Source organism: Labeo rohita, chromosome 17, assembly GCF_022985175.1.
Source record: "Labeo rohita strain BAU-BD-2019 chromosome 17, IGBB_LRoh.1.0, whole genome shotgun sequence".
Lineage (NCBI taxonomy): Eukaryota > Metazoa > Chordata > Actinopteri > Cypriniformes > Cyprinidae > Labeo > Labeo rohita.
Genome location: NC_066885.1, coordinates 10075636 through 10102971, shown reverse-complemented (window position 1 = coordinate 10102971; position 27336 = coordinate 10075636). Strand labels below are relative to the sequence as shown.

The following is a 27336-nucleotide window of genomic DNA, read 5'->3' as shown; positions in this document are numbered from 1 at the left end:
ATGTTGGTACTAATCAGTCTCCAGAATTTTTAGAATTTTAGAAATACGGAATTTTTCCCCACCCACTTTTTGGGTGTACTATGCCTTTAAAAGGTTTTAAAATAGTGTTTTACAGCGATGCCATAGAAGAGGGTAAAAAATCTAACTAATAAATACCACTATACTTTTTGCCATACCATACTAGTTAATTGATGACATTATAAATTAAATTAAGTTTTTTTATTTTCTAAAATGTTATGTGTAAATTTGCAAATGAGACATTATCTGATGAAATACACACTAATTTGCATTTTCAGAACAGAAATCTGAACTCTGGATGAAGCCAAGTTCAAAGTTTTTGTTTCATTTTGCTGACATATTAGAGGTCAAAGGTTTTAACAGAAGGGATTTTTAATATCTCTTATTATTGTGAATCAGAAAATTATAGAAGCCCATTTCTGCCACTGAATAAAAAATAAAAAAGGTTATTACGACTTTTTCTCACACATTTCGGATTTATTCATTTATTCAGAATTCTGTGATACAAACTCGCAATTCTGACTTTTTTCTTGCACATGCGAGGTTCTATCTCACAATTCAGACTTTTTTTTTAATTTTGTGATATAAACTCACAATTCTGACTTTCTCACAACTGCGAGTTTTTCATCTCACAATTCTGACTTTTTCTCACAATTGCGAGTTTCCACTCACAATTTGACGTTTTTTTTTTCTCAGAATTTCCCGCTACAAAACTCACAATTCTGACTTTTTTCTCCCAAATGTGAGTTTTTATCTTGAATTCTAACTTTTTTAATCAGAATTCTGTAATACAAAACTCACAATTGCAAGCTTTTTACTCACAATTCAGACTTTTTTTTTCACAATTACGAGTTTCTGTCTCACAATTCTGACTTTTTTTCAGAATTCTGATACAAACTCACAATTCTGACTTTCTTCTGCCAATTGTTAGTTTTTATTTCACAATTCTGACTTTTCTCACAATTGCTAGTTTCTATCTCACATTTCAAACTTTTTTCTCTGAATTTTGTGACACAAACTCACAATTCTGACTTTTTCTTAGAATTCTGTGATAAAAACTCACAATTCAGAATTTTTTCTTGCATATGTGAGTTTTTATCTCGTAATTCTGACTTTTTCCACTCACAATTAGATTTTTTTTTCTCAGAAATTCGCAATACAAACTCAAAATTCTGTCTTTTTTTTCTCCCAAATGTGAGTTTCTATCTTGATTTCTAACTTTTTTAATCAAAATTCTGTAATACAAACTTGTACACTTTTTTTTCCACAATTACGAGTTTCTATCCCATAATTTTGACTTTTTTTCAGAATTCTGATACAAACTCACAATTCTGACTTTTTTCTGCCAATTGCTAGTTTTTATTTCACAATTCTGACTTTTCTCGAAATTGCTAGTTTCTATCTCACATTCCAAACTCACAGTTTTGACTTTTTTTTAGAATTCTGTGATACAAACTCACAATTCAAATTTTTTCTTGCATATGTGAGTTTTTATCTCACAGTTCTGACTTTTCTCACAGTTGTGAGTTTCTATCTCACAATCCAGACTTTTTTTTTTAATCAGAATTCCATGATATAAACCCGTAATTCTGATTTTTTTTTTGCAAATGCGAGTTTTTATCTCACAATTCAGACTTTTTGCAAGTTTTTATAACACAATTATGACCTTTTTCTCATAATTGCGAGTTTATATCACAGAATTCTGAGTTTTCACTTGCAATTGTTAGTTTTTAGCTAACAATTCTGACTTTTTTCTCACAATTGCGAGTTTGTATCTCGCAATTCTGACTTTTTTTGTGAGATAAAGTTACCTTTTTTATTTTTTTATTCAGTGGCAGAAATGGGCTTTCATAGAAAATACTGACAACAGCCATATAAAAATAATTTCACCATGTTTTTTAGGAACTAAATGTTGTGTAAAAGCAGGCAAATGATACTGTATATGAACAAACCCTGTAAAAACCTTCAGAATATAGAATAATTAAGAATAAACTGCAAAGTTTAGTGTAAATACACTAAAAAAAGTGAACATTTCTGACTCAGTGCATGGAAAAAATAGATATTAAACAAATACTAAATAAATAAATAAATAAAGTAAACCCTCCAAGTGTAATTTGCATGTTTTTTTTCTGCTAGTCTGAAAAAAAAAAAACATAATGAAAACATTGACCAGTGCATGAAAGTTTTTGCCTGTAGTGTCTTGCCTTAAAACAATCATTTTTCTTATTGTAAACAACACTTTAAAATCAGAATCTTTTCTACAATGATAATATTCTGTGTAACTATAAATGCCAATAAACAAACTGAGTCTCTGACAGTCTTTTTCATGTTGCAATGGCTACATAGTAGAATCGATTGCATAGATCATCAGATTTGAATTCACAAGAGCAGCTGTCCCAGTTAAGCAATGAGCCATAGTAGAGGAACGTCCCTCCATCTGTGGGAAAAAAAAAAAAATCACTAAACCCCTGTGAAAGGTCAATTACCATTTTTATAATGATGCGGATGGGGATTTGCTTGTTTGCAGCAACAACTAAGTTTAATTGCGCAGTTAATAACACGAAATGCCTTCCCAAAATACACAGTGTTGGCAAACAGATCCCAGCCATTGGATATCAGAGGCTGAGGGAGGAAAACAGTCTGAGAAAAAGACAGAGAGGGGCAGAAATACTTGAGAAGGGGCTATAAGCCCAGACTCCTAAAGCTAGTGTTGTTTTTGTTTTAGTGGGCGAAATCTACAGTACACACACACACATAAGAGTGCTTTTAAAAACTACTGCAAGCTTTTGGGTGCCCTGCCTCCTCATTTTCATAAGATTAAAGCAACTTCTGTATCTAGGGTGGGTCGCCTCAAAGGCGTCGACTGTACTGTACCGCTATAAACTAAGCTCGGAGGCATTCGATGTTACAGCAATGAATAAACACCAAGAGGGTGTTTGTGTGGGTGCCGTCACGTGGTTCGTGTTGATATGCAGAAATTGCTCTAATTCTGAGAGAAGTCAGTAATTTCCCTCAGGTGCCCGCCTCAGGCCCCGCAGCGGTGCGTAGGCCTCGGGAGTGCTCGGAGATTAAGGGCTTACAGTTGGCACATTAGCTGCTAAATGAATCCTGCTCTGTCACTGGTAACGGGGCCACCTAGCTGTCAGATACGTTTGACTGCAGTCCTACTCCACCCCTTGCCTAAATACACCCTTCAACACACTAATGTACACAAATGCTTACCTACAGGAGCTAATCTTACTGACTATAAAATATTTATTTTGTGTTGACCTTTATACCCTTTCAGTGATACGGATAGTGGAAAGAGGGAATTAAATGAAATGTAAAAGATATAAATCTTAAATTAATAAAAAAAAAAAAGAATATTAAATAAGAAGGGAAAAAAAATAAATATTTGCCCGGCTTTAATATATATAATATAAATAAATACATTTTGTGGTATTTGTATACTATATACTATTTTCTATTCTATAGACAGATAGATAAAAATAGATATTTTTATTAATTTTTAAATATTTTTATATTAATATATAAATATTCATTTTTTTTATTTTCCTTTAAAATAAAAAATAATTTAAAAATATGTTATTATTATTATTATTATATTAAAAAATACTGTGTTTTAAATAACCAGGTTTCTAAACAGTAAAAGATATAAATATTAAGGTACAATATAAAAATAAATGATAAATAATAATAATAATAATAATAATAATAATAGAAATAAAAAAATAATAAAAAGGCAAAAAATGTTAAACTTCATTTTTTAAAAATACATTATTATTATTATTATTATTATATTAAAAAATACTGTGTTTTAAATAACTAGGTTTATAAACAGTAAAAAATATAAATATTAAAGTAAACAATATAAATATTACAAAAATGATTAAAATAATAATAATAATAATAATAATAATAATAGGAAATAACAAAAATAAATAATTAAAAATAAAATCATTTTTGCCTGGCCACAAACTTTATATTATAATATAAATGATTTAAATTGCTTCAGTAATGATCCAGACACGTAGTAACAAATTAAAAAAAAAAAAACGAAAGAAAAATTTATTAAAAATGAAGAAATCTTGTGGGGGTTTTTTTATACGTAAGGTCTATACATCTTATAAATATATAAGTGTGTGTGTATATATCCAAATGAGCTGAATTTTAATAAGTAATTCAAATACATACATTTCAAATTAAATCAGGATTCTATATATATATATATATATATATATATATATATATTTTTTTTTTTTTTTTTTTTTTAACTATATATATATATTCTTTATATCCTTTTGCAGCCAATACAGCATTATTTCATCTTGGGAATGACAAATACAAGTCCTGCACAGTAGCCAGAAGGATTTTGAGCCATTCCTTTCGCAGAACAGTGGCCAGGTCGCTATGTGATGTTGGTGTATGAAAACATTTCCTGACTCGCTCCTCCAAAACACCCCAAAGTGGCTCAATAATATTCAGATCTGGTGACTGTGCAGGCCATGGGAGATGTTTAACTTTACTTTCATGTTCATCAAATCACTCTTGTCACCAGTCTTGCTGTGTGTATTGGTGCATTATAATCCTAATACACGGCACCACCTTCAGGGTACAATGTTTGAGCTATTGGGTGCACAAAGTCAACCTTCACACTCTGCTCTTATTGGTGGAATGTGCGATCAGTAAAGACTGGCCACCAGGCTGCATAAATATAGCCATGAAACCTCCAACACTATATTGGCCAGTGTTTCAGTTTCATTGTCCAACCCCTGTATATATATATATATATATATATATATATATATATTATTTTTTTTTTTTATTTATTTTTATTTAATGATTTATTTTTTATTTATTTTCTATTTTATTTATTTATAGTTTCAGCAAATTCGCTGCCAAACGTATGGCTAGATCCGAAACACACACATACACACATGGGTGGGCAAATTAGCCAACCATCAGTACTCCAAATCAGCTCAGTTTTTTTGTTTTGAGTGTGGGGTGTTAAGTTACCCAGCGGTACCCCACAGGAGGGAGTTGTGTTGTTTTCTCTCTTTGCTTTGGTGCATGTCGATACATGCTAGTGGAGCGTGAAAAGCCACTGCTACAACAGCGTCCACTCAAACAGTTCTTCTTCTCCCCCCCTTCAGTCTTTAAATCCCCAAACAAGGATTGTGGGCGGTGTGGCGGAGCCAAACACACATCAGCCGAACGAGGATCAAACACTACGGAGACACTCGACGTGCGTGGACACCAGTCAGTCTCGCCCCCTCTGGGACACGCCCTTCTCATAATGACCCTGTCCCCATGCTGCCCTCCACAACCCAGCAGATAAGCCACTAGCGTCTGTGTGCTTTATGAGCCTCTAATGGCCTCCGCACGCATGAGTAGAGCTTAAAACAGTAGAGCGCGCTTGTTCTGTCCTCCCCCCTCTGCTAGCCCTGCTAAACACACATACACACATGCTGGACAATCCTCTCCCTCACATCTTTAAAAGGGTAGTGCACCCACTCACAACAAGATTTACTCACTCTCACGTCATTCCAAACCCCTTCCAATGCTCTTGTTTTCACAGACGACAACAGATGTTTCGCAGGATGCTCAAGCAGTGTTTTTCCAAAAAATTAAACAGTGAAGATTGATCATAGGGTTCCAAGCTCCAAAAATGACTAAAAGCACAATAACAGAAAATGATATGGATGGAAAGATAGATCTCAAAATCATATTGTCATTGTTGGAAAGGGTTCAAATACACAAAATGCTGAAAAACCAAAGAATTTATGGGACCAGAAGTATTTTACTGAATAACAGCAGGCAGTTTAACTGTTCAGGACTAACAAGGGACTAATGAACACCTATCACTAAATAAATAAAAAAATAAATAAAAAAAAACAGCTGTGGCTCATTTAGGTAACAACACAGTACGAAGAATCAAGTGTATGTAAACTTTTGAACACGGTCATTTTTTTACTCTTGTGGACATCTTCCATGTGAAAATATCTTATTTAGGTCAATACTAAATAAAAAATAACATGCATTTTGTATGAACCCTCTTATTTTGGTAAAATAATTAACATTTTGCAGATTTTGCAAGGTGTATGTAAACTTTTGACCTCAACTGTTTATATTATAAATTTTTTTTTGAAGACTTATTTTTGGCTTTTATGCCTCTTTATCGATACAGAAAGTAAAAAGAGGGCAATAAATACAAGGTATTTGCATTTATTTTTACTAATATGCTTGGTTTCAACGTTTATATTATAATACACATGATAAAAAATTACTTCAATAATGGTTCAGCAATGCAGTAGTCAATAAAGAGAAAACAAAGTCGTAAAGAAATATTTTTTTTATATGTAACTTCTGCAAATCTAAAATAAAAAATACATATTTTAGATGTCTAAACATATTTTTGAGGGCTTTTATCATTTCATCATAAAAATATTGCATTAATACTGTACCTAAAACAACAAAAAAAATATATATCTGTAGTTTTATACACCCAGCACAATATTATGCAGTTTTTACAACACGACAAAGTAAAAAACAGATAAGAAACAATTAAGAAACAGGTTCTGTAATATAAAATAACTAGGTTTATAAAGATTTTATTTTGAATTGTGCCAAATTTGAATCTGATACATGCAACATTTAACAAAAATATTATTTGGCATACTTTTTAGGAAAATATTAATATTTTATAGTTTAGAATTTAAATATTATAAAGAGTTTTGATTATGAACTGTCACAGAGCTACTACTATTGTCTGGCAAGAATTGTATAAAATAAATTTTACATTTTACAATCTAAAATTCTTCATCTGTAACTAAAACTAAAAATGTAATTTTATAATCTAAATATTCACAACTAATTTTACTTTAAAAAAACTATGACTTTATAGTGCACAAAGTGCATACTAACTTAAACAAACACCCAGAAATGAAAATCTGCTGAACATTTACTCACCCTCAGGCCATCCAAGAAGTAGATGAGAACAGATTTGAAGAAATTTAGCATTACATCACTTGCTTACCAATGAAGAAAGCAATATCATGGACAGATGACTCATATTTTAGCCTGAAGCAATGATTTTAAGTTAAAAATATCCTGGTGGATTTGTTTATTAGAAACACACAAAACTAATTGATAGACTAAAGTCATGTGGTTTTTTCAGCTGTTTGGACTCTCATTCTGACGGCACCCATTCACTGTTATGTAATATATAATTTCTCCAAATCTGAAGAAACAAACTCATTTACATCTTGGATGGCCTGTGTGTGAGTAAATATTCAGTATATTTTCATTTTTATGTTAACTATTCCTTTAATTTAGCTTTTTGTCACCTTTGGAGCTTGACAGCTCCAGGTCATCGTTTATTTTTTGTATTCTACAGAAGAAAGCAAGTCATACAGATTTGAAACAATATATACATGAGCCAGAAGTTTTATTTTTGGTGAGCTATCCCTTTAAAACTCGTTTTACAGATGCCCACAATGCAAGACAATAAAGAGCTGTCAGGTACAGACCTTCCCTCCTGTTTTTTATTTTTGGCTCTGCACAGTAAAATGGCCCGGTGTGTTGAGTCGAGGACGATAAATAATTAAACGGCTCTTTAAAGATGCCTTAGTGAGTTTTTGAGCACCATGCGCTCTATGTAAAGATCTCCGGATGTCTTCCTTCCTCTCGCTTCCTTTCGCTCCCCTGGCCGGGGCTTGCCGTCGCCATGACAACCGCTCACATTTCACACACTTGAGAACAGTATATCATGCAACGGCCGAGGCTAAAACAGGAAATAGCGTTCTGTGCTTAGTCGCGGCTTCAGAGGCGTGTTTACAGCCGGTAATAGAAACCAGACGCATGGTGGCGACTATAAACGTGGACGTTCACCGATAGCATTCGGTGTAATATTATAATACGCAGCCCCTGACTTCAGAGTGTATTTATAGAAGTTACTGTGAGGAAGCAGAGAAATCAGGACGCACTTTATATAACAGGGACAAACACATTTCTGAAAATGACTTTTACAGCCAGACTGTTCTCAGGTCAGCAGATCGTGCGGGTTTACTGAATGACCGTCACGCTCAAATCCACTTCCCACTGACCTCAGAGCCCCCGTGAGCAGTCAGAGAGAGCGCTAGAGTTACGAGGTGAACTCGAGGGACGCGTCCAGATAAGACCTTGAGGCCTGGGATGGTTTATTTGTTTTGGCATTTTCAGTAAAGCGGACATAAAACAGAGCAAGACATTTTTTGAAGGGCACGTCAATGTAGCAGCACAAAGCGCTATACGTGTTTTATCTCTGATAACGCACACCGAACATCCACACAAATCTTTTCAAGCACACCTCTGTAGAGGAGCCTCTAAACCACGGTGTAGGGTCAAAACTCAACAAAGACCTCTGCTTTCCTGTCGCAAACCTGGCTTACATATCAAAAGGGCTATTTGGAATTGCTGAAGACACAGAAGTGCTGATAGTGATCAAGATGTGTATACATTGGGGGTGTGCTATTTGTCAGACCCTTTAGTACTGTGGGAGAAGCTGTAATCTGCTGATTGGTCAGGCTGAATATCTCAGATTTGGTTTTTTAGTAACATGGCAGAGGAAGGAATAAAAGAAGATTGTAAAAATTGCTCTGTCTCTCAGGTAACATTCTACTTACATGCTAGGTATAACAAATTCAAGTGTAACCATAATGAAATACTGTTACTAAAGACGACATCAGATGCAAAATTTACTCTTACGTGGTGTTTGCAGTTTACAGTCATGGCCAAAAATATTGTCACCCTTGCAATTCTGTCAGAAAATGCAATCCTTCTCTCAGAAAAAAAAAAAAAAAAAAACAGAAAATGCACTGAACAAAATTATTGCAAAAAAAAAATAACTGAAATCAATCGCTTCCTGTAACCATGAATGAGTTTCTTACACCTCTCTACTGGAATTTTGGACAACTCTTCTTTTGCAAACTGCTCCAGATCATTCAGATTTGAAGGATGCCTTCTCCCAACTGCTGTTTTGAGATCTCTCCACAGGTGTTCTATGGGATTCAGATCTGGACTCATTGCTGGCCATTTCAGAACTCTCCAGTGCTTAGTTTGTTTTTCTTTCAAATCCACAGACAACTCAGTGTGACACACAACACAAAGGTTGAGTCAACTTTTCTCCAATTTAACTGGTTGCATGTGTGATTACTATATTGCCCACACCTGTTACTTGCCACAGGTGTGTCTAAATACAAATTACAGGAGCATTGCATGCTTGAAAAGCAATTATTTCTTACAATTTTGGCAAGGTGCCAAAACATTTTGTCCGGTCCATTTTCGAGTTCTGTGTGAAATTTGATCAAGTTTGACTTTCCTTCTGTTTTTTTTTTGTTTGTTTGTTTGTTTGTTTGTTTTGTTGCAGTGCAAACAAAAACAATAAGCATGTGAATAGCAAAACATTTGCAATTGGAACAATTTTCTGAGAGAAGTGTTTTGGCCATGAACACAGAACCACCCAACAATGATAAAAATCCATTTAGCCTTTTTTTTAATCCCCAAGAAACCTAAGCGTTCTCAATTATCAAGCCATTTTGATTTTCTGAGCAGTATGACATCATATTGCTCAGGCCCCACCCATGACTGCTGATGGACTGTCCTGTATTAGCATATTCCCGTCCTCAACCAGTTGTACGCTGTCTGTCCGTGCTCGAGCAGCTGTAGCGACAACGATGTGTAGTAAGCAATGCAGATGTTTTATAGTTGGACGTAAAAGTGAACATAAGCCACTAACGACAAAGTGGATTAGTTTTGTTTTTGATTGTAATGTGCCACCGAATACACAAAAAAAATGATGAAAGGGGCGGGGTGAGCAGAGCTCATTAGCATTTAAAAAGACATGCATGAAAATGGGTCGCTGTGAATAGAGCTATTTTTGACAAGGTAAAATGGGGGTTGTTTTACACGACCATTGAGACCATACAGACATTTCATGAAGACCCTAAAGATCTAAAGAATCATACCATCTTGGAAAATGGGCAGCCTTTTTTCCTTATCGAGGCTGCATTTATTGGACAGAAAATACAGTAAAACAGTAATATTGTGAAATATTTAAAATGATGGTTTCTGTTTTAATATACTTTAAAATGTAATTTATTCCTGTGGTGGCAAAGCTGAATTTGTTGATTTATTGAGTTACGTAATCAGACTACTTTTTTCAAGTAACTAGTAAAGTAACGCATTACTTTTAATTTACAGTAAAATATCTGAGTTACTTTTCAAATAAATAACTTTTTTCCCCATTTATTCATTGAAAGGTCTCCTATCCCCATGTTGAGAGAAATCGGGAGTAAGACATTACTGAAGTTCTAGAATAAATATGAACATGAATTCTCAAAAAAAAAAAAAAAAAAAAAAACAGATTCAGAATTTCTCAAAATAAATAAAAACAGTGAAATGCAACTCAGAATATGACACAAAACTGCAATAATTAAATCTTAAATAACAAATATCCTTTATGTATTTAATCCCATTATATTAACCAATGTCTTTGCTGCTGACCTTCGATGATCCAATTCAACCATAATAAGAAAAAATTACTCTAGATAAACATTTGTACTTCTTTTTTATAGCTTAAGTGTGTTGAACTTTCTTCTTTTGTGTTCTACTGTACAGATGTGAATTTACTTTTCCTTCGGCCATTCATTTTACTTTTGGTGTGAAAGGGTTTTTACGTTTGCCAAAACAGAACTTTTTATATTAAAAACAAACAAGCAGCCCTGATCAGATTTGAAAAGTAACACAAAAGTAACATAACGCAAGACTTTCCATAAAAAGTAACTATGTAATTAGTAAATTTTTTCATGAGTAACACAGTATTGTAATGCATTACTTTTAAATGTAACTTTCTCCAACACTGGAAACTCATGAGACTTTTTTTCAGGATTCTTTGAAAAGTAAAATTGAAAAAGAACATCATTTAATTAAAATAGACATCTTTTGTAAAAATTAAAGTTTTTATTAAATAAAAGTATTAATTTCTTTAAAAAAAAAAAAACCTTTGAACAGTAGTATTATTGCAAAATATTTTTGTTACAAAAGTTCATTTAAAATTTTTAACCATCAAGCAATCCTGAACAAAGTGTCACATGACAGGTTCTCGACATTAATAATAAATAAAAAAGAAATGCTTCTTGAGTGCCAAATCAGCATTTCTGAATGATTTCTGAAGGATCATGTGACACTGAAGACTGGAGTAATGATGCTAAAAATTCCTGCAACACAGGAATAAATTCAATTTTAAAGTATATTAAAACAGAAAAAGATTTTAAATTGTAATAAGAGACTTCTTTCAAAAACATAAAAACAATTTTACTGATCCCAAACTTTTGAACATTAGTGTATGTGCTAGCTAGTCAAATGATTCAGCATTACCATTTAAGTACTGCCTATTGCAATACAATATAGTCACACAATAGTCAACACTCTCTCACATATTTTGCTATTTCTCACACATTTCTAACTGCAGTTATTTCTGTTGTCGGTATAAGTAGCAGTGGGTGGTAATAGCCAAGAAATGTACAGTTTATATCATCATTCTTATAACATTTCTTCAGTCATTCAACAATCCTACACCCTGAACCACTGTAGTGAAAGCACATTTACAGCGGGATAGTATAGCAGCGTGATTGTTAAGTGCGGACAGCTTTACAATAGCAGCCTTCAATAAACTTTACACATTCCACAGAGCAATTAGCATGAGCCATGCCACTTGACGATTTCAATTTGCTCAGCAAGACGCAACACCCACGAACCTCCGTCTGAGAGACGGACGAGAAAACAATACGAAGAACAGACGATCTGCCATCAGTCTCAGAGATGGGCACACGCTGCCTCCGGAAGACCAAAGACTTTCTCCTGATTAATGTCTTTAGTTCTGTCCTATCTGCTTTCTGTCCATCTCTCTATTTTTCTCAGTCCCTAATTGGGAAGACTGAATTGATGAGGAGAAATGGCTTTGTAGGTGATGACCAACATATAATTATTGCTGCTTGCTAAGGTAAACATCACTATTATTATTCAGTCATAGTCAAGTTTTAAACTTAGCAACATCCTACAGTAGCAACCTTCTAATACCCTCGCATGTAAACAAAGACTTCTGTATTCTGCTCCAGTATATTAATGAGCTCAACATATTGAGTTGATTTTAAAAGACTAGAAATGTCCTGGATGAGGCATTCAAGGCTTTTTAAAGCATTTTTTCGTTCACTCAACCCAATCTAATCCACCCTCTTTCTTTCTTTCTGTCACTTCATTTTATTGTCTTCACTAGCCTGACAAAAATGGAGATTTATTCTTCTTTTATCTGAGTCATACAGACACAATGCCTTCCTTACTCGGTGGGAGTGGAAGAAGGAGATGGAGGAAAGATGGGACGGAAAGATGGAGATAGACAGGCCTTAGGAAAAATCCAAAAAAAAAAGAGAAAAAAATCTGACCCAGAGGCAGTCAGAGTCTATCCAAATATGCAGGTCAGGAGGCACAAGAGCAAATATATTCTGAGATCACTGGAGAAAACACTTCTATTTAATCACAAATTACACTTTCTGTATCACACATATAGCAATTTAAGTAAAAATTGTATTTAATAAAATATGATGTTTTTATTTCTGCTGCTAAGGAAAAGCACTAGAGCGGCATGAACTCCACAAGTTTGCTTAAAGGGATAGTTCACCCAAAAATGAAATTTCTTTCATTAAACACCATGCTCATGTCGTTCCAAACCCGTAAGACCTTCATTCATCTTCAAAACACAAATTAGGATATTTTTGATGATATACGAGAACTTTCTGACCATGCATAGACAGCAACGCAGCTAAGGACAACATTAAAATAGTCCATGTGACATCAGTGGCTCAATCTTAATGTTATGAAGCTACGAGAACAATACTTTGTGTTCTGAAGATAAACGAAGGTCTTATGAGTTTGGAACGACGTGAGCATGGAAATTAATGGCAGACTTGTAATTTCTGGGTGAACTATCGCTTTAAAAACCCAGATTTTAATGCGAATCCCACTGTATATACAGTATGTTTTATGTTGGCTGGGGCCTTGCGAAATGGTAAGACAAGGGTTCCCCAGACGTTTCTCCCTGATGCTGGAAGGCATGTATCTTTTAGAGCGGACCCCCCATCGTTAGCCGGGGTGGCATCAGAGGCAGAGATGAATACATTTCAATGTGACTTCTTAGTCACTCATCTGACTCATGTAGGTTCAAAGCAGCCGCTGTAGTAGAGAATGAAAGAATGACTGAAATGAAAATTTACGCATCCACCTCTAGAGAAGACAGGTAATGTCACCGGCATGACAACACAGCGCTCTATTGTGCTCTCTTTGCACTCCTTCTCTCAGCGTTTCTCTCTTTCTTTCAACTAATTCAAAGACATGAAGAAATGCGGAACAATTATGACACAGCAGCTATTTATCAATGGTGAAATCTGAGGAATGGCAGGTGAAAGGAGCACAAGGAACATTTTCACCCTGATCCCCCGAAGCAAAGCCTCAAGCCAAGAGAAACTCTCCCACATTCATTCATTACTGTTTATTACATGAAGAAAACACATTCATGGGGGTTGATGTTTTTTTACTGTAAACATGCATTTCTGTAGACAGATTTTCGAAAGTAGCTGTGTGTTCTGATAAAACAAATTGTTTTAGTTTAAATTAATATCTTACATTAATGTTCTGGGTTCTACAACAGCGTTTTATTGCCACGTAAAAAAAAAATCTAAGATTACGAGATTAAAGTCGTAATACTTTGAGAATAAAGTCAAAATTACGAGAATAAAGTCGAAATATGTTGAGAATAAAGTAAAAATATTTTGAGAATAACGACAAAACATTACGAGAATAAAGTAGAAATATTTCAAGAAAAAAAGTCTAAATATTTTGAGAATAAATCAAAATATCATGACAATAAAGTCTAATGTTTTAAGAATAACGTTGAAATATTTTGAGAATAAAGTCGAAATTATGAGAAAAAAGTCGTAATTACGAAAAGTAAAAAATCAAAATGTTTTGAGAAAAAAAGTTAGTTTTTGATTAGTAATTGCTAAGAACTTCATTTGGACAACTTTAAAGGCGATTTTCTCAATATTTTGATTTTTTGCACCCTCAGATTCCAGATTTTCAAATAGGTGTATCTCGGCCAAATATTGTCTGATCCTAACAAACCATACATCAATAGAAAGCTTATTTATTCAGCGTATTCACATATTTCAGATGATGTATAAATCTAAATATAAATTGACCCAGTCACAATATTACACAAGTTTAACAGAAAAAATAATGTAAGTGCTTTTTAAAAATTAAAAGCTTTACATTTTTGCTCTTAAATCTCATAAAATCTGCCCTATTTCTTTCCACTGTAAGTGCCTCAGCATACACTTGTTTTTCTTTCGCCTTTTTTAAGACAATTAGGGGTGAGTTGAAAATCTAAAAATATTTTTAAAAATTATTAAAATATAAAATGTAATTGATCTCAACTTGTATTGAACCTGGGTTATTCCTTTGATGTGCATATGATTGTGATGTCACATTTATTAAATTAGATTACCGATAACCCTAATAACATTAAGAAGCGAAGGAACACTAATGAAGGATGAAAGGACGGAGAGTGCACAAACAGACACGCACTGACACGAAAGTACATACACGCATTCCCGTACACATCCTAGACGTGACTACATATTCAAAACACGGCTCAGTTTTGTCACGTCCATTTTGATACAACTCTTGTAGAACAAAGAGGAGATAAAAGAGGAAACGTGCAAGACAGAAAGGCAGGCAGGAGACAGCGTTCCCGTTCCAGCGCACACTTGCAGGCGTTGAGAATAATAAGGTCTGAAAAGCATTACTGAAAGAGTTCCACAGCTCCGTCCAATCCTGACAGCCTTTCTTCTCAGCGAGCGAGTGACTTAGCCCCTGAATTTCAAACTGTTGCGGCTGGGAAAAAACTGAGAGACGTGTCTCGCTGTAATTCATCAGAACTCAAAAACAAAAGTTAGTTGTAACGTGTCGTCTACGTGATGAATACAGTCGGCTTGCGGGAAGAGAGCTTTACAAATTTGGTTTGTGTGCTGCTTTTTATGCACTTCTTAGCCACATTTAAACTGTGGACGTGACTGGAGAATATGCGCGCGTTCCCAAATGCATATGTCACAGCACATCATGGATGTTTTGTGTCCTAATCCCATTGGTCTGGAATGATTCAATGCAAACATGATGTGTAATTGTACTATAATAACCCAAAGATCACACTGAGCCACAGAGAGGGGAAAAGTGCACTCTGGGTAACTGGGACATCTTCTTAATAAGACTTCCTTCCTCTTTATTGTTACTGTCATGCCTCATAAAAAAACACTGACCTCAAATATATATGTGCACCTCATAATCATGTAACTTGATGAAGTAAACACTTAAAAATAAAGGCCATAGAAAAACCACTTTTGGTTCCACAAAGAACCATTCAGTCAAAGGTTCTTTCTTGCCTTTTTATAATCTGTAGAACCTTTTGTGAAACAGAAAGGTTCTTCAGATGTTAAAGGTTCATGGAACCATTTAGACACAAAAAAGGTTCTTCTATGGCATCGTGAAGCACCTTTATTTTTAAGAGTGTAACCTCCTAGAACCACCATAGCAAACATTCTAGCATTATAAGGGGTTTTCACAAATATGTAAAGAGTTATAAATCTCTAAGCCTCCTTTCACCAATTTAGCAACAGAAGCATAGTTTGTGTTCTACAGCATTTCTAAACACAGCCACAGCTTTCTACAGGCTTTGAACTTCAGAGGCGCTACTCAACATGAAGAGGCTGAAAAAAACCACACAGGAAAGAGCAAAAGAGAGGAAAGAGGGGGGTTTATTTGGATCGTTTTTCATGGAGTGTCAAAAGGGCTTCCACAATCACCAAATCAATCCCGACCTACTGGTAACTGGGCGAGAGGTGAGAGGTGCTTAGCTGTGAGAGAGTGTGAGAAAATAACAGAGAGAGAGAGACAGACAGAAAGAAAGAAAGAAAGAGGGGAGAGAGGGAGAGCAATGATCAGTTTTGCAGTGAAACTGAAGGAGTAAATCTCACTGGTAATCCCTTATTAAATAGTTCTTAGAACTTCTTGGTCTTTGTGTGGTTCTGCGCTTGTCTTTTCCGTCAGTAAAAAGTCTGTTAAAATCCAATAAGAGGGCTGGATATGGACCACTTGTCACAGTGCTAACACACAGCTTCAGTGTGCAGGACCAGTACACTAATTTACCACAAGCTTTGCTATAACAAGATCTCCGGACAGAATAATGATACATGCACTTGAAGAAAAGAAAATAGCTTTAGGCTTTTTAATAAAATACAAATATATATATGCATACTTACATACACTACTAAGTTAAAATGTGTAGGTTTTTTTTAAGAAACTGATACTTATTCAGCAAAAATGCATTAAATGAATCAAAAATTACATTAAAGATATTTATAATATTACAGTTCTTGCATTTACATGTTATAACATCATAAAATGCTATAAACTTTCTATTCTTTAAAGAATCTTGAAAAATAAACTCACGATTTCCACAAAAAAAGAAAAGAAACTGATGCTTATTCAGCAAAGACACATTATATTAATAAAAAATTAACATTAAAGACATTTGTAATATTACAGTTTCTGATACACAATTTTTGAATATAAATGCTGTTTTGACTTATAAATACTACAAACTTTTTTTTCCTCAAAGAATCTTGAAAAAAGTATTATGATTTCCACAAAAAAAAAAAAAAAAAAAAATCACACTTGTTTTAAGAAACTGATACTTATTCAGCAAGTATGCATTAAATTAATCAAAAATGACATTAAAGACATTTACAATATTACTGTTTTTATAATATTACTGTTTTGCATAACAAATGCTGTTATGACTTCATAAACCATATACTTTTACTATAAACTTGTTTCAAAGAATCCTCAAAAAAAGTATCATGATTACTATAATAAATAAATAAATACATAAATATTGAGCAGGCTTTGTTTTTTTAAGAGACTGATACTTATTCAGCAAGGACACGTTAAATTAATCATAAATGACATTAAAAGACATTTATAATATTACTGTTTTTGATATACAGTTTTGGCATATAAATGCTATTGTAACTTTGTATAAATAACATAAACTTTCCTTCCTTCAAAGAATCCTCAAAAAAGTGTTACGATTTCCGAAAAAAAAAAAAAAAAAAAAAAAGAATTAAGCACACTTTTTTGTTTTTTTTATTTAGCAAGAACGCATTAAATTGATCAAAAATTACATTAAAGATATTTATAATATAGTTTTTGCATAAAATGCTGTTATAACTTTAAATAAATTCTATAAACTTTCTTTTCTTTAAAGAATCTTGAAAAAAGTATTATGATTTAAAAAAAAATAAAAAATAAGCTGGCTTTTTTTTTTTTTAAAGAAACTGATACTTATTTCACAAGGATGCATTAAATTAACCAAAAATGACATTAAAGACATTTATAATATTACAGTTTTTGCATAAAAATGCTTTTATAACTCTGAAGTCTCGAGTAATGGTTACTGAAAATTAAGATTCACCATTAAAAAACAAACAAACAAAAAAAAACAATTAAATAATTAATAATATTCAAATATATTAAAAAAGTCCAGCCTTGGACCCTTAACCTATATATAATATATATATATATTCATATATATTCTGAGTCTAGTTACCTTTTCGCATAACAAATCAATATTTTCTGTCAATTTATTTATGTATTTGGGTGGCCACTGTTTCACCAAACTTCCTATTTAAGGATAAAATCAATTCCTGACGGCCTTACACTGAATATCCTGTTTCACCCAAAAATACATTACATTATAGACTTAAAATGGGATGCAAATGGAAATTCCAGGTGACTTTACCGACTAGGCCACACATGCCCCCTATCTGTGTTCACACTCGCTTACAATTTACGACAAGTTATGAACTTTCTAGTAGACTTCAAAGAAAGCCATTCTGAAAGTAAATGACCTCTGGGCTGCCATGACTGACAATGTGCCAGTGATCGACCTGTTTCCAATAAAAGCAATAGCCAAAAGACCTCCAGCTAGTCTGTCCAGAGACTTCCCTGCAAAATCTCAGAGCAACTTCAGAGAGAACACAAAAATCTAAATATTTTACTCTCTTTAAATCACATCAGAGTGAAAAACGAAGTTTTAAATGATATCTGAGGATGCAAATCAATCACGTTCAGCATAAACACTGTCACTCCCTCAAACATCATCTCCACACACAGTTGAGTGTCACTCCCAGAATCCTCAGAGACATAATCCAGTGTTCTGTGCCATTTCAACTATCACGCGGATGCAGATGATCAGCTTTTGTTAGAAAAACAAGAACCAAAATTTTCTTGAAACATGTTATCTCTGAAATTAAACCAGCTTGCACTTTGTTCTCCAGCATTTGAACCCATTTCACATCCATCTTTTTCATAAAACGGATTATTTAGCCTTAATAACTTTTTTTGGCTTTTAAAACTTCCTCTAAAGCTGCTAATTATATCAAGCTAGCATCTTAGTTCTAATTGATGTTTCAAAAGCGTTGCAACGGACAGGGCCTTGACAGGCAGAAGAAAACTTAGCTTTAATGTTTAACTGCATATCTGAGAAAAAAGGACGGCGAAGGGCGCAGTACGTTAGTATACGCTCGCACTTCTGAGCTCAGCAGATGTCCCTCCTACAAATGTGGCAGCCGTTGCAGGTGTATCGCTGTCGCCTCCCCACGCGTCAGATAATATCACAGCCACAAAAGAGTTTACAAAACACACAGCTAACTGCCAATTACACCGAGCAAGTTGGTGCCTGCACGGCACCTCTATGCAGTGCTCAAAAGCCGCTTTTCGAGAAGGTGTGTTGTGATGTTGTGTTTAAGAGGGTGATGATGTATAACCGACTACATATAACTAGGCACTCATTCGCACACATCAGATACTCATTATGGTGCAGGGGTTTATGTAACTAAACTCACAAAAAAGCAAAATAATGATCAGGCTGTGAGTGAGCAACTGAAGTCGGTGCTGTAGGAGGTGGATGTCTGCTGGGCTTTGGACTGCCGTGAGTGTCACACTCGCAGCTCGGATGGAAAACATATTTATAATAACAGCTCTCGTGCCACACTTCCATTAGTGTGCCGCTTTAAATGCCACCAGGTTAATTAAATCTCTGATTACTGTGATTCACACGCGTGAGTCTCAAAAAAATACACGCGGAGGGAATCCGCCACATACTAAGAAGAGGAGGACGATGGACTGTACGATGTGCAACAAACCAAGCCATCGGTCAATGTCTTTAGAGTTTGGTGAGAATAATTTCCAGTCAAATTAAATATAGTTCAGGTCTTTGGTGCACTGAATGCAAATCGCTTCCGGACATGTCAATAAGTCAACCACTTGTATCACTGAGCCTTTAAATTGGATAAAACTGTTAAGAGGTGAATAAACTGTGAGCAAATTGTGCTTTGTGCACATGCACTAGCCATGTGATTCTGATTTTGCATAACTTCCTGTCCTCTACCCACCATCTCTATCAATAAATTCACATGCAACCAATAGGAAGTATATTATCTTTAAAACATTACTTACTGCTACTTTGCATTGACTAAATAAACTAAAAACACTGTAACTGTTATCGTGACATTTACTCTCCGAGTGCCGGGACCAAGATACCGAGGAAAAGTGCGCAACAACCCATCCAATCCTCTGCCTGCTGAGGCTAATGAGTGTAATAAGGCATTTCATTGCAGCCATTATTAAAATAAGCAAGGAAACAGCCACAAGGTCTAGTTTTAAAAGGCTTGCTATCGTAGATTCAGCTTTAAAAGGGTTGTGTGTACAAAACGATTTATTTTTATGCAAGCAACAAGGATTAACCCTGTATGGTAAACATTATCATTATCATCCAATTGTGGAATACTTTATAGACTATCATTTAAGATTTGTTTGTTTTTTTTAAGAAATTAATCATTTTACTCAGTAAGGATGCATTCAAATTTACCGATAATATATTCACCCCCTTGTCATCCTTTCTTTTTTTCAGTCGTAAAGAAATTATGTTTTTTGAGGAAAACATTTAATGATTTCCCTCAATATGGTGCACTTCCATGGTGCTGCTGAGTTTGAACTTCCAAAATGCAGTTTAAATGCAGCTTCAAAGGGCTCTAAACAATCCCAGCCAAGGAAGAAGGGTCTTATCTAGTGAAATGATCAGTTATTTTCTAAAAAATCGACAATTAATATACTTTTTAACCTCAAACGTTCGTCTTGTCTAGCTGTCTAATTGGGGCAATACAGTGAGGGTATGTCGAAAAACTCCCATCACATTTTCTCCTCTAACTTCAAAATCGTCCTAAATCACTGCAGAAGTTCCGACCCAGTGTTTACAAAGTGAACATGCAAAGAAGATCAAACGCTCTTAACAAAAAAGATAAAACAATAATGTAGGATGATTTTGAAGTTGGAGAAGAAAATGAGATAGGGGTTTTTCGACATACCCTAAATGTATATAAACCAAGTATATAAATTGAATTTTTTTTTTATTTTAGAAAATAACCAATCGTTTCGCTAGATAAGACCCTTATTCCTCAGCTGGGATTGTTTAGAGCCCTTTAAAGCTGCATTTAAACTGCATTTTGCAAGTTTAAACTCAGGGGCACCATTGAAGTCCACTATATGGAGAGAAATTCTGGAATGTTTTCCTCAAAAAACGGCTTTTCCTTACATCTGAAGAGAGAAAAACATGAACATCTTGGATGACAAGGGGGTGAGTAAATTATCTGTAAATTTTGATTTTGAAGTCTCAGATGTCCCCAGAATGTGTCTGTGAAGTTTCAGCTCAAAATACACCCACAGATCATTTATTATATCATTTTGAAAAAGCCTATTTTGAGTGGAAGCAGAAACATGCTGTTTTTGTGCATGTCTCTTTAAATGTAAATGAGCTGCTGCTCCCTGGCCCCTTTTCCAGAGTAGGGCTGTGCCTTTACAGCTCATATGTCAGATACTTTGTCAAAAAACATCTGTTTGGTTTTGATTATCATGTCTATTATGCTGAAATCACGCGCTTTAAAGCCATTTTAGTTTAAACTTCTGATATACAGTTTTTGAGCGCACAGAAAATGGCTGTCACATGGCAGATGAGTACTTAAATAAGTTCTCTTTCATGTCTTATTGCGCTTAACCTGTCAAATACACACAAGTTTATGTTAGAAAAACACGAGTTACAAAAACAGTCGTTTATGTCTGTGAAGATAAACAGCTGGGAAAGAAAGTTTTCTATACTTTCTATTCATGAAAGATTCCTGAAAAATGTGAAGTTGCCATATGAAAGCTTTCATCATGAGTCATGTTTTTCATGGAATTCATACCCAAGGATTCCGCATCCTAAGTCCAATTCCGTGTCAGTCGAGCTACCTAGCAAGCTTGTTATGTCCGGAAAGCAAAACATATGGAGCTGTAATCATAACTGTGTACGGAAACGATTACAAATGCTCGCTGCTTTACCGCCTCCAGTGTTCATTTCTTTTGGTAACTGCAGTGATATGTATTTATTTGTACGTATACCACAGGTACATTTTTGTCATGAGATTAGGTAGGAGTGTACGTATTATATGTTACTTTAAACATTTAATTTTATTTCCAATATATTACGTTATTATGTCTTTTCTGTAAAAAGAGAGTAAATGAAATAATGCTGTGCCATATAGATGCACCATACCACACAGGGTTAAGGAAGTAAGTTCAGGCCAGGACATTAGCAATCATCAATCAATCTTTTGTCTCATTTTATTCGTTTAGCTTTCTTTGAATACTTCACACTTCAACTCGTTTGTTCAACAATAGGGAAAAGGACTTGCACGTCAGAACTGCAAAACGAAAAAAATGTTCTGGATTACAGAATAAGACAGAGAGCGGTAACGACTGAAAGGCTGGCAGGATCCAAATACCACATGAAAAGAAGTGAGGAAAAATGGTCTCAGATTTGAAGCAGCTCTTTTTAAACCAGAGCAAACAAACCAAATAAACACCCACCCAGCTAATTCCTTTAGGAGCTAGCCAGGTACATGAATATGAGCCTTTTGTTGAAGCAAAGGCTCATCTAAAGAGCATGCAAATAAACCAAGATCCCTTCTTGTAGTAGAACTGACGCAGGTTAAAAAAAAAAAAAAAAAAGTAGAAAGCACTTGTCAGTGGAACCAAAAACACACAAGCATGTAAATACGGTAAGACACGTCACTCTACCTTGTAGCAGGACTCCCTTGTTTTTTCTGTAAAAGGGACTTCCTGGCCAAATTGGAGGACTGGACATACTGTAAAAAAAACACAGTGGAGAGAAATGATGAGAAAGTGACACAAACAGATGATGTACAACTGACAGATGGACTGCAATCCTGAAAAACAGACAGCGAAATGGCATGAAAGATATTTTAAGAGATAAACAGTGCCAAAAGACAGAGAAAGCGAGAGTGAGACAGAGCGAGCACATTTACACATATCCAAAGAAATACCATGGTGACTGTAGCTTCTGCCAATTTTAATGTTGATACTGTAAAATCATTAATAATAGTTAATACAGGATCACAGTTCAAGTTGTCAAGTTATGAGATCATGTTATCACAGTTTTATATTAATAACATCAACTGATGCAACTAGAAAGCTGCAAAACTACATGATTTTAAACGAAATGTTTAAAAAACAGTCTAAGTAGCAACGCTAATACCAAAGATTCTGATTATGCATGGCTGTTTTAAAGAAATAGCTCATGCAAAAATTAAAATTTGCTGCATATTTACTCTCAGGTCATCCACGATGTAAACAAATTTGTTTCTACATCAAAACAGATCTGGAAAAATTCTGCATTACATCACTTGCTCACCAATGGAGCCTCTGCAGTGCAGATTTGGGAAATTTATCCAGTATCTATACTCTGCAGTGAATGGGTGCCATCAGAATGAGAGTTCAACCAGCTGATAAAAACATCACAAAAACTCACAAGTAATCAACACGACTCCAGTCTATAAATTACCAGAAACAGATCTAGGTGTTTTAACTGTAAACTGTTTCTGGCCAAAATTATGAGTCCTAAATCCATCATATATATATATATATATATATTACTGTCTCTCTCTCTCTCTCTCTCTCTATACATACATATATATATATATATATCTGTGCATATTTCTCTCCTGATTCAGATGAGATGTTTGATGTTAAAGACGTCTTAATGATGGACTTGTTTCTAAAAAAGTCTCATTCTGATGGCACCCATTCACTGCAGAGTATGGATACTGGATAAATTTCCTAAATCTGATTTGATGAAGAAACAGCCTCATCTACACCTTTGATAGTCTGAGGGTATATAAATTGTCAGCAAATTTTCATTTGGCGGTCAACTGTTCCTTCAAGTATTATAATAAGATGAATTTCAAAACAACTTTTCCAAAGAAAAAAAAAACCTAGTAACTTTGATATTTTGAAGGAAACTTTGGGTACACTGACAGGCTTTTGTAAGGAAACTTCCTCTGCCTCCAGCAAACTGCTGCTGACCAAGTAAACAAAACATGTAGGCTTATACAATGTTGAGACGTGACTATGCAGCAACATAGTCATTACATTCTCTTTCAAATTGAGCCCTCGTAGCTTTAATCATTACTTCCTGGTAGTGAGATGACAGGCCGGCTCAGGTGATGGTGCTGCAGACTTCAATATGCAGCTGCACAGCGGGAAACTCTTCAGCTGAACTACACACTCCCCATTGATGGGACCATTTTGAGCACAAATGAGCTGAGCTATCAGGAAATCCATGTCTGCGCTCTGCACTGTCACTCAGGCAGGAAGATGTTTATTTTTATTTATTTGTATTACTGTTTTTTTTAAAACGCCTAAAAATAGACATTCGAATATGCCTGGAATGCACAGTAAAAAAAAGCTGAGTTACTCTGCTGGCTGTGAAAAATGGAATCAGACTTCAGGATTGCTCACATATAAAAGCTATTGATTTTTCTTGGTGATCATGGACATCCTTTGGAGAAGGAGGTCAACAGGTCCTTCATGAAAAGAAGGGATAGTACGAGGCAGAATGTGTGTGCAAACTAAAAAGGTATCTGCGAAGAATGGAAGGAACAACAGATATGTCAGGGTCACCGTAACAAAATATAATACTCAGATGCCTGCGATTCAGTATATTATTTGACATAGTATAATAAATCAAATAATTTAGGATAAATATAGCACTTTTTAAAAAATGAAATTTAACCATTATTGTATAAACAGAAAATATTATAAATTTTATACACTGTATAAAAAAATAATAAAGTGATGTTAAAATATATAATCAGTATAGTAACAAATTGTTTTACTTCATTATATTGTATACGTACACTGATCTATTTTTGGTTATTACTAAATATTCCATATATAAACTACCAGTCAAAAGTTTTTGAACAGTAAGATGTTTAATGTTTTTTGAAGAAGTCTCTTCTGCCCACCAAGCCTGCATTTATTTGATCCAAACTACAGCAAATACAGTAAAATTGTGAAATATTTTTACTATTTAAAATAACTGCTTTCTATTTGAATGTTTTAAAATGTCATTTATTTCTGTGATCAAAGGTCAATTTTCAGCATCATTACTCCCGTCTTCAGTGCCACATGATCCTTCAGAAATCATTCTAATATGCTGATTTGCTGTTCAAGAAACATTTTTTATTATCAGAATTATCAATATGTAAAACAGCTGATTCAAGTATTTATTTATTATGATTCAGGCATTTATTTGAAATAAAAAGCTTTTGTCACATTATTTTTGTAGCATATATATATATATATATATATATATATATATATATAATATAAATATAATATATATATATTTTTTTTTCTTTTTTTAAAGAAATTCTAAAATGATAATGATAGATAATGATTAATTATAGAAATCAATACTTCTATTTATTAAAAAAATATATTTTAATATATATATTTTTTGCAAGAATGCTTTAAATTGATCAAAAGTGATGATAAAGACATTTTTGCTATTATAAAAAGATTTCTATTTCAGATAAATGCTGTTCTTCTGAAATTTCTATTCATCAAAGAAACCTGAAAAAATTCTACTCAGCTCTTTTTAACATAATACTAATAATAAACGTTTTTTAAACAGCAAATCAGAATATAAGAATGATTTCTGAAGGATCATGTGACTGGAGTAATGATGCTAAAAATTCAGCTTTGAAATTGCAGGAACAAATTACATTTTAAAATATATTACAACAGAAAACAGTTATTTTCAACAGTAAAAATATTTTACTGTTTTTGCTGTACTTTGGATCAAATAAATCCAGGCTTGGTGAGCAGAAAAAACTTCTTTAAAAAAACAAAAAAAACATTAAATGTCTTTCTGTTCAAAAACTTTTGACTACATATATATAGAAAAGATAAACTATTGTAAGTTTTGCAACAGTATGTAATCTTGAACAAGTATTAAATGTTAACCAAATGTGTTACTTGAGAACGTTTGCGAACAATACAAGTGCTTCAAATATGATCAAAGTTCCAAAAATCAGTCATGAATTTTCTCTTTATCTTTCTCATCTTCTCTAATGCAATCTTCATCCCACAGCCATGATTTTTCACGCTCCATACTGTTCGCATTCCCAAACACTGATCATTTGTGACAGCAAATATGAATTTCCTGACCTTTTTGTTTGGGATTTGCAAAGTACTGGAGCATGGTTTCACATTTCTCAGTTCCCACAGAGTTTGGAAACGGTTTATCCACGTCTCTCTTTCCTGACAGCTCCTTCTGATCTGAATATTTTTCGCTTGAAAGGTTACGAAATATTTTTGCGTGGATTAGCTGCTCAGTTTCTATCAATTATCTGCTTGTGTACGATTCCTCCTCCGTCTCAGCGCTCACTGAGAGCTTCACAAATCTAATCAGGAGCAGTCTAATCTTCAATTTAGCCCTCTATCCACTTTCTGCCTCCCTGTAGATTCAGTATGTGCAGACATTGGCTCTGTCATCTCCCCCTTCTTAATCTTCTTAGAGTATATTAACTAATTGAGAATTAGAACAAACAGAGGTGGCACAGGGCTTTGAGCACATTTGTCTACACGGCGTATTTAAAAGCGCAAGACCGCGGGTTGACAGGGCTGTTTTGGCTCTGGACCTCTTCCGACGAAGGAGCGCTCTACGGTGCGTGGCATCTCGGAGCGTCGAGAGGCCGTGTGCCAAAGCCAATAAACACAGCGCTGCCACTTCACATTTGCTAATCTCCGCAGGGCTGTCAGACTTCAGGTATCTGCCCTGACAATTGAGGATAATTTAGTGTGAGAAGTAATGGAACCTCTCTATTTCTTTACGGATCCATTAATTACAGTGTTCCGTCAGAATGTGTTTGATTTTTTTTCCCCTCTTTTTTCCCGTTGAGAGTGATTAAAACATATCTCAGCACAGCTCAGACACAGCTTGAGACGAACATCTTCATTAGCATACTAGTCGCCTAGCAACTGAAACATCTCTAACTTTCAACTTTGAGATTTTTTCACTAACCTTACACCTGAGTACAGCATGCAGTCATTACTAATGTAAGGATCCACCAGTTCTAAAGCATTTATCCCCTAAATAAAAACAAAACAAAACAAAGCGTACCATCTTATAAGTGCAAAGGTAAAACTAAATACAAATACATTTACTTTCGCTCCCTATAACCACAGTAAATTAAAGATTGGGCTGATAATATCAGAACAGTATAAAAATATTCACTCCACAAAAATCAGAAACTTTAAAATATATCACTGTTAATTGAATTGCTGATTAAGATACTTAAGTTCAACACTTGCAAAACTGAGTAATAAAGGCATAAAGTAACATAATATTAAACATAACTATACATTATATCAAATTATTTTAATTATTTCTTTTAAAAAATAATATTTAATATTTATAGTATTTTAGAAATAATATTTTAATATATTTGGAATATTTAATACAATTATTTTATTGTTTAATAATTAAAATTTTATATAAAAATAAATAAACCACATTAACATTTAATGTTTATAGTATTTTTATAACAATATTTTAATATTTAAAATATTTTACACCTCTATATTATATTTAATTAATTGATAATTAATATTGTATGCAAAATGTTTCACATTTAGAACATTTAACACAATTACATTCAATTGATTAATTCATATTTTAATAAACACAAAAATAATAATAATAATAAAATT

The 27336-nt window shown here is 34.0% G+C and overlaps 1 protein-coding gene across 1 annotated transcript in view; it reads right to left on the bottom strand.

The window, feature by feature from the left end:
* The window catches only part of foxn3 (forkhead box N3), a 115692-nt gene that overhangs the window by 17302 nt on the left and 71054 nt on the right, over positions 1-27336 (bottom strand). The window contains 1 exon segment of the mRNA XM_051132895.1: positions 22339-22406. Coding sequence (XP_050988852.1) covers positions 22339-22406 — 68 coding nt within the window.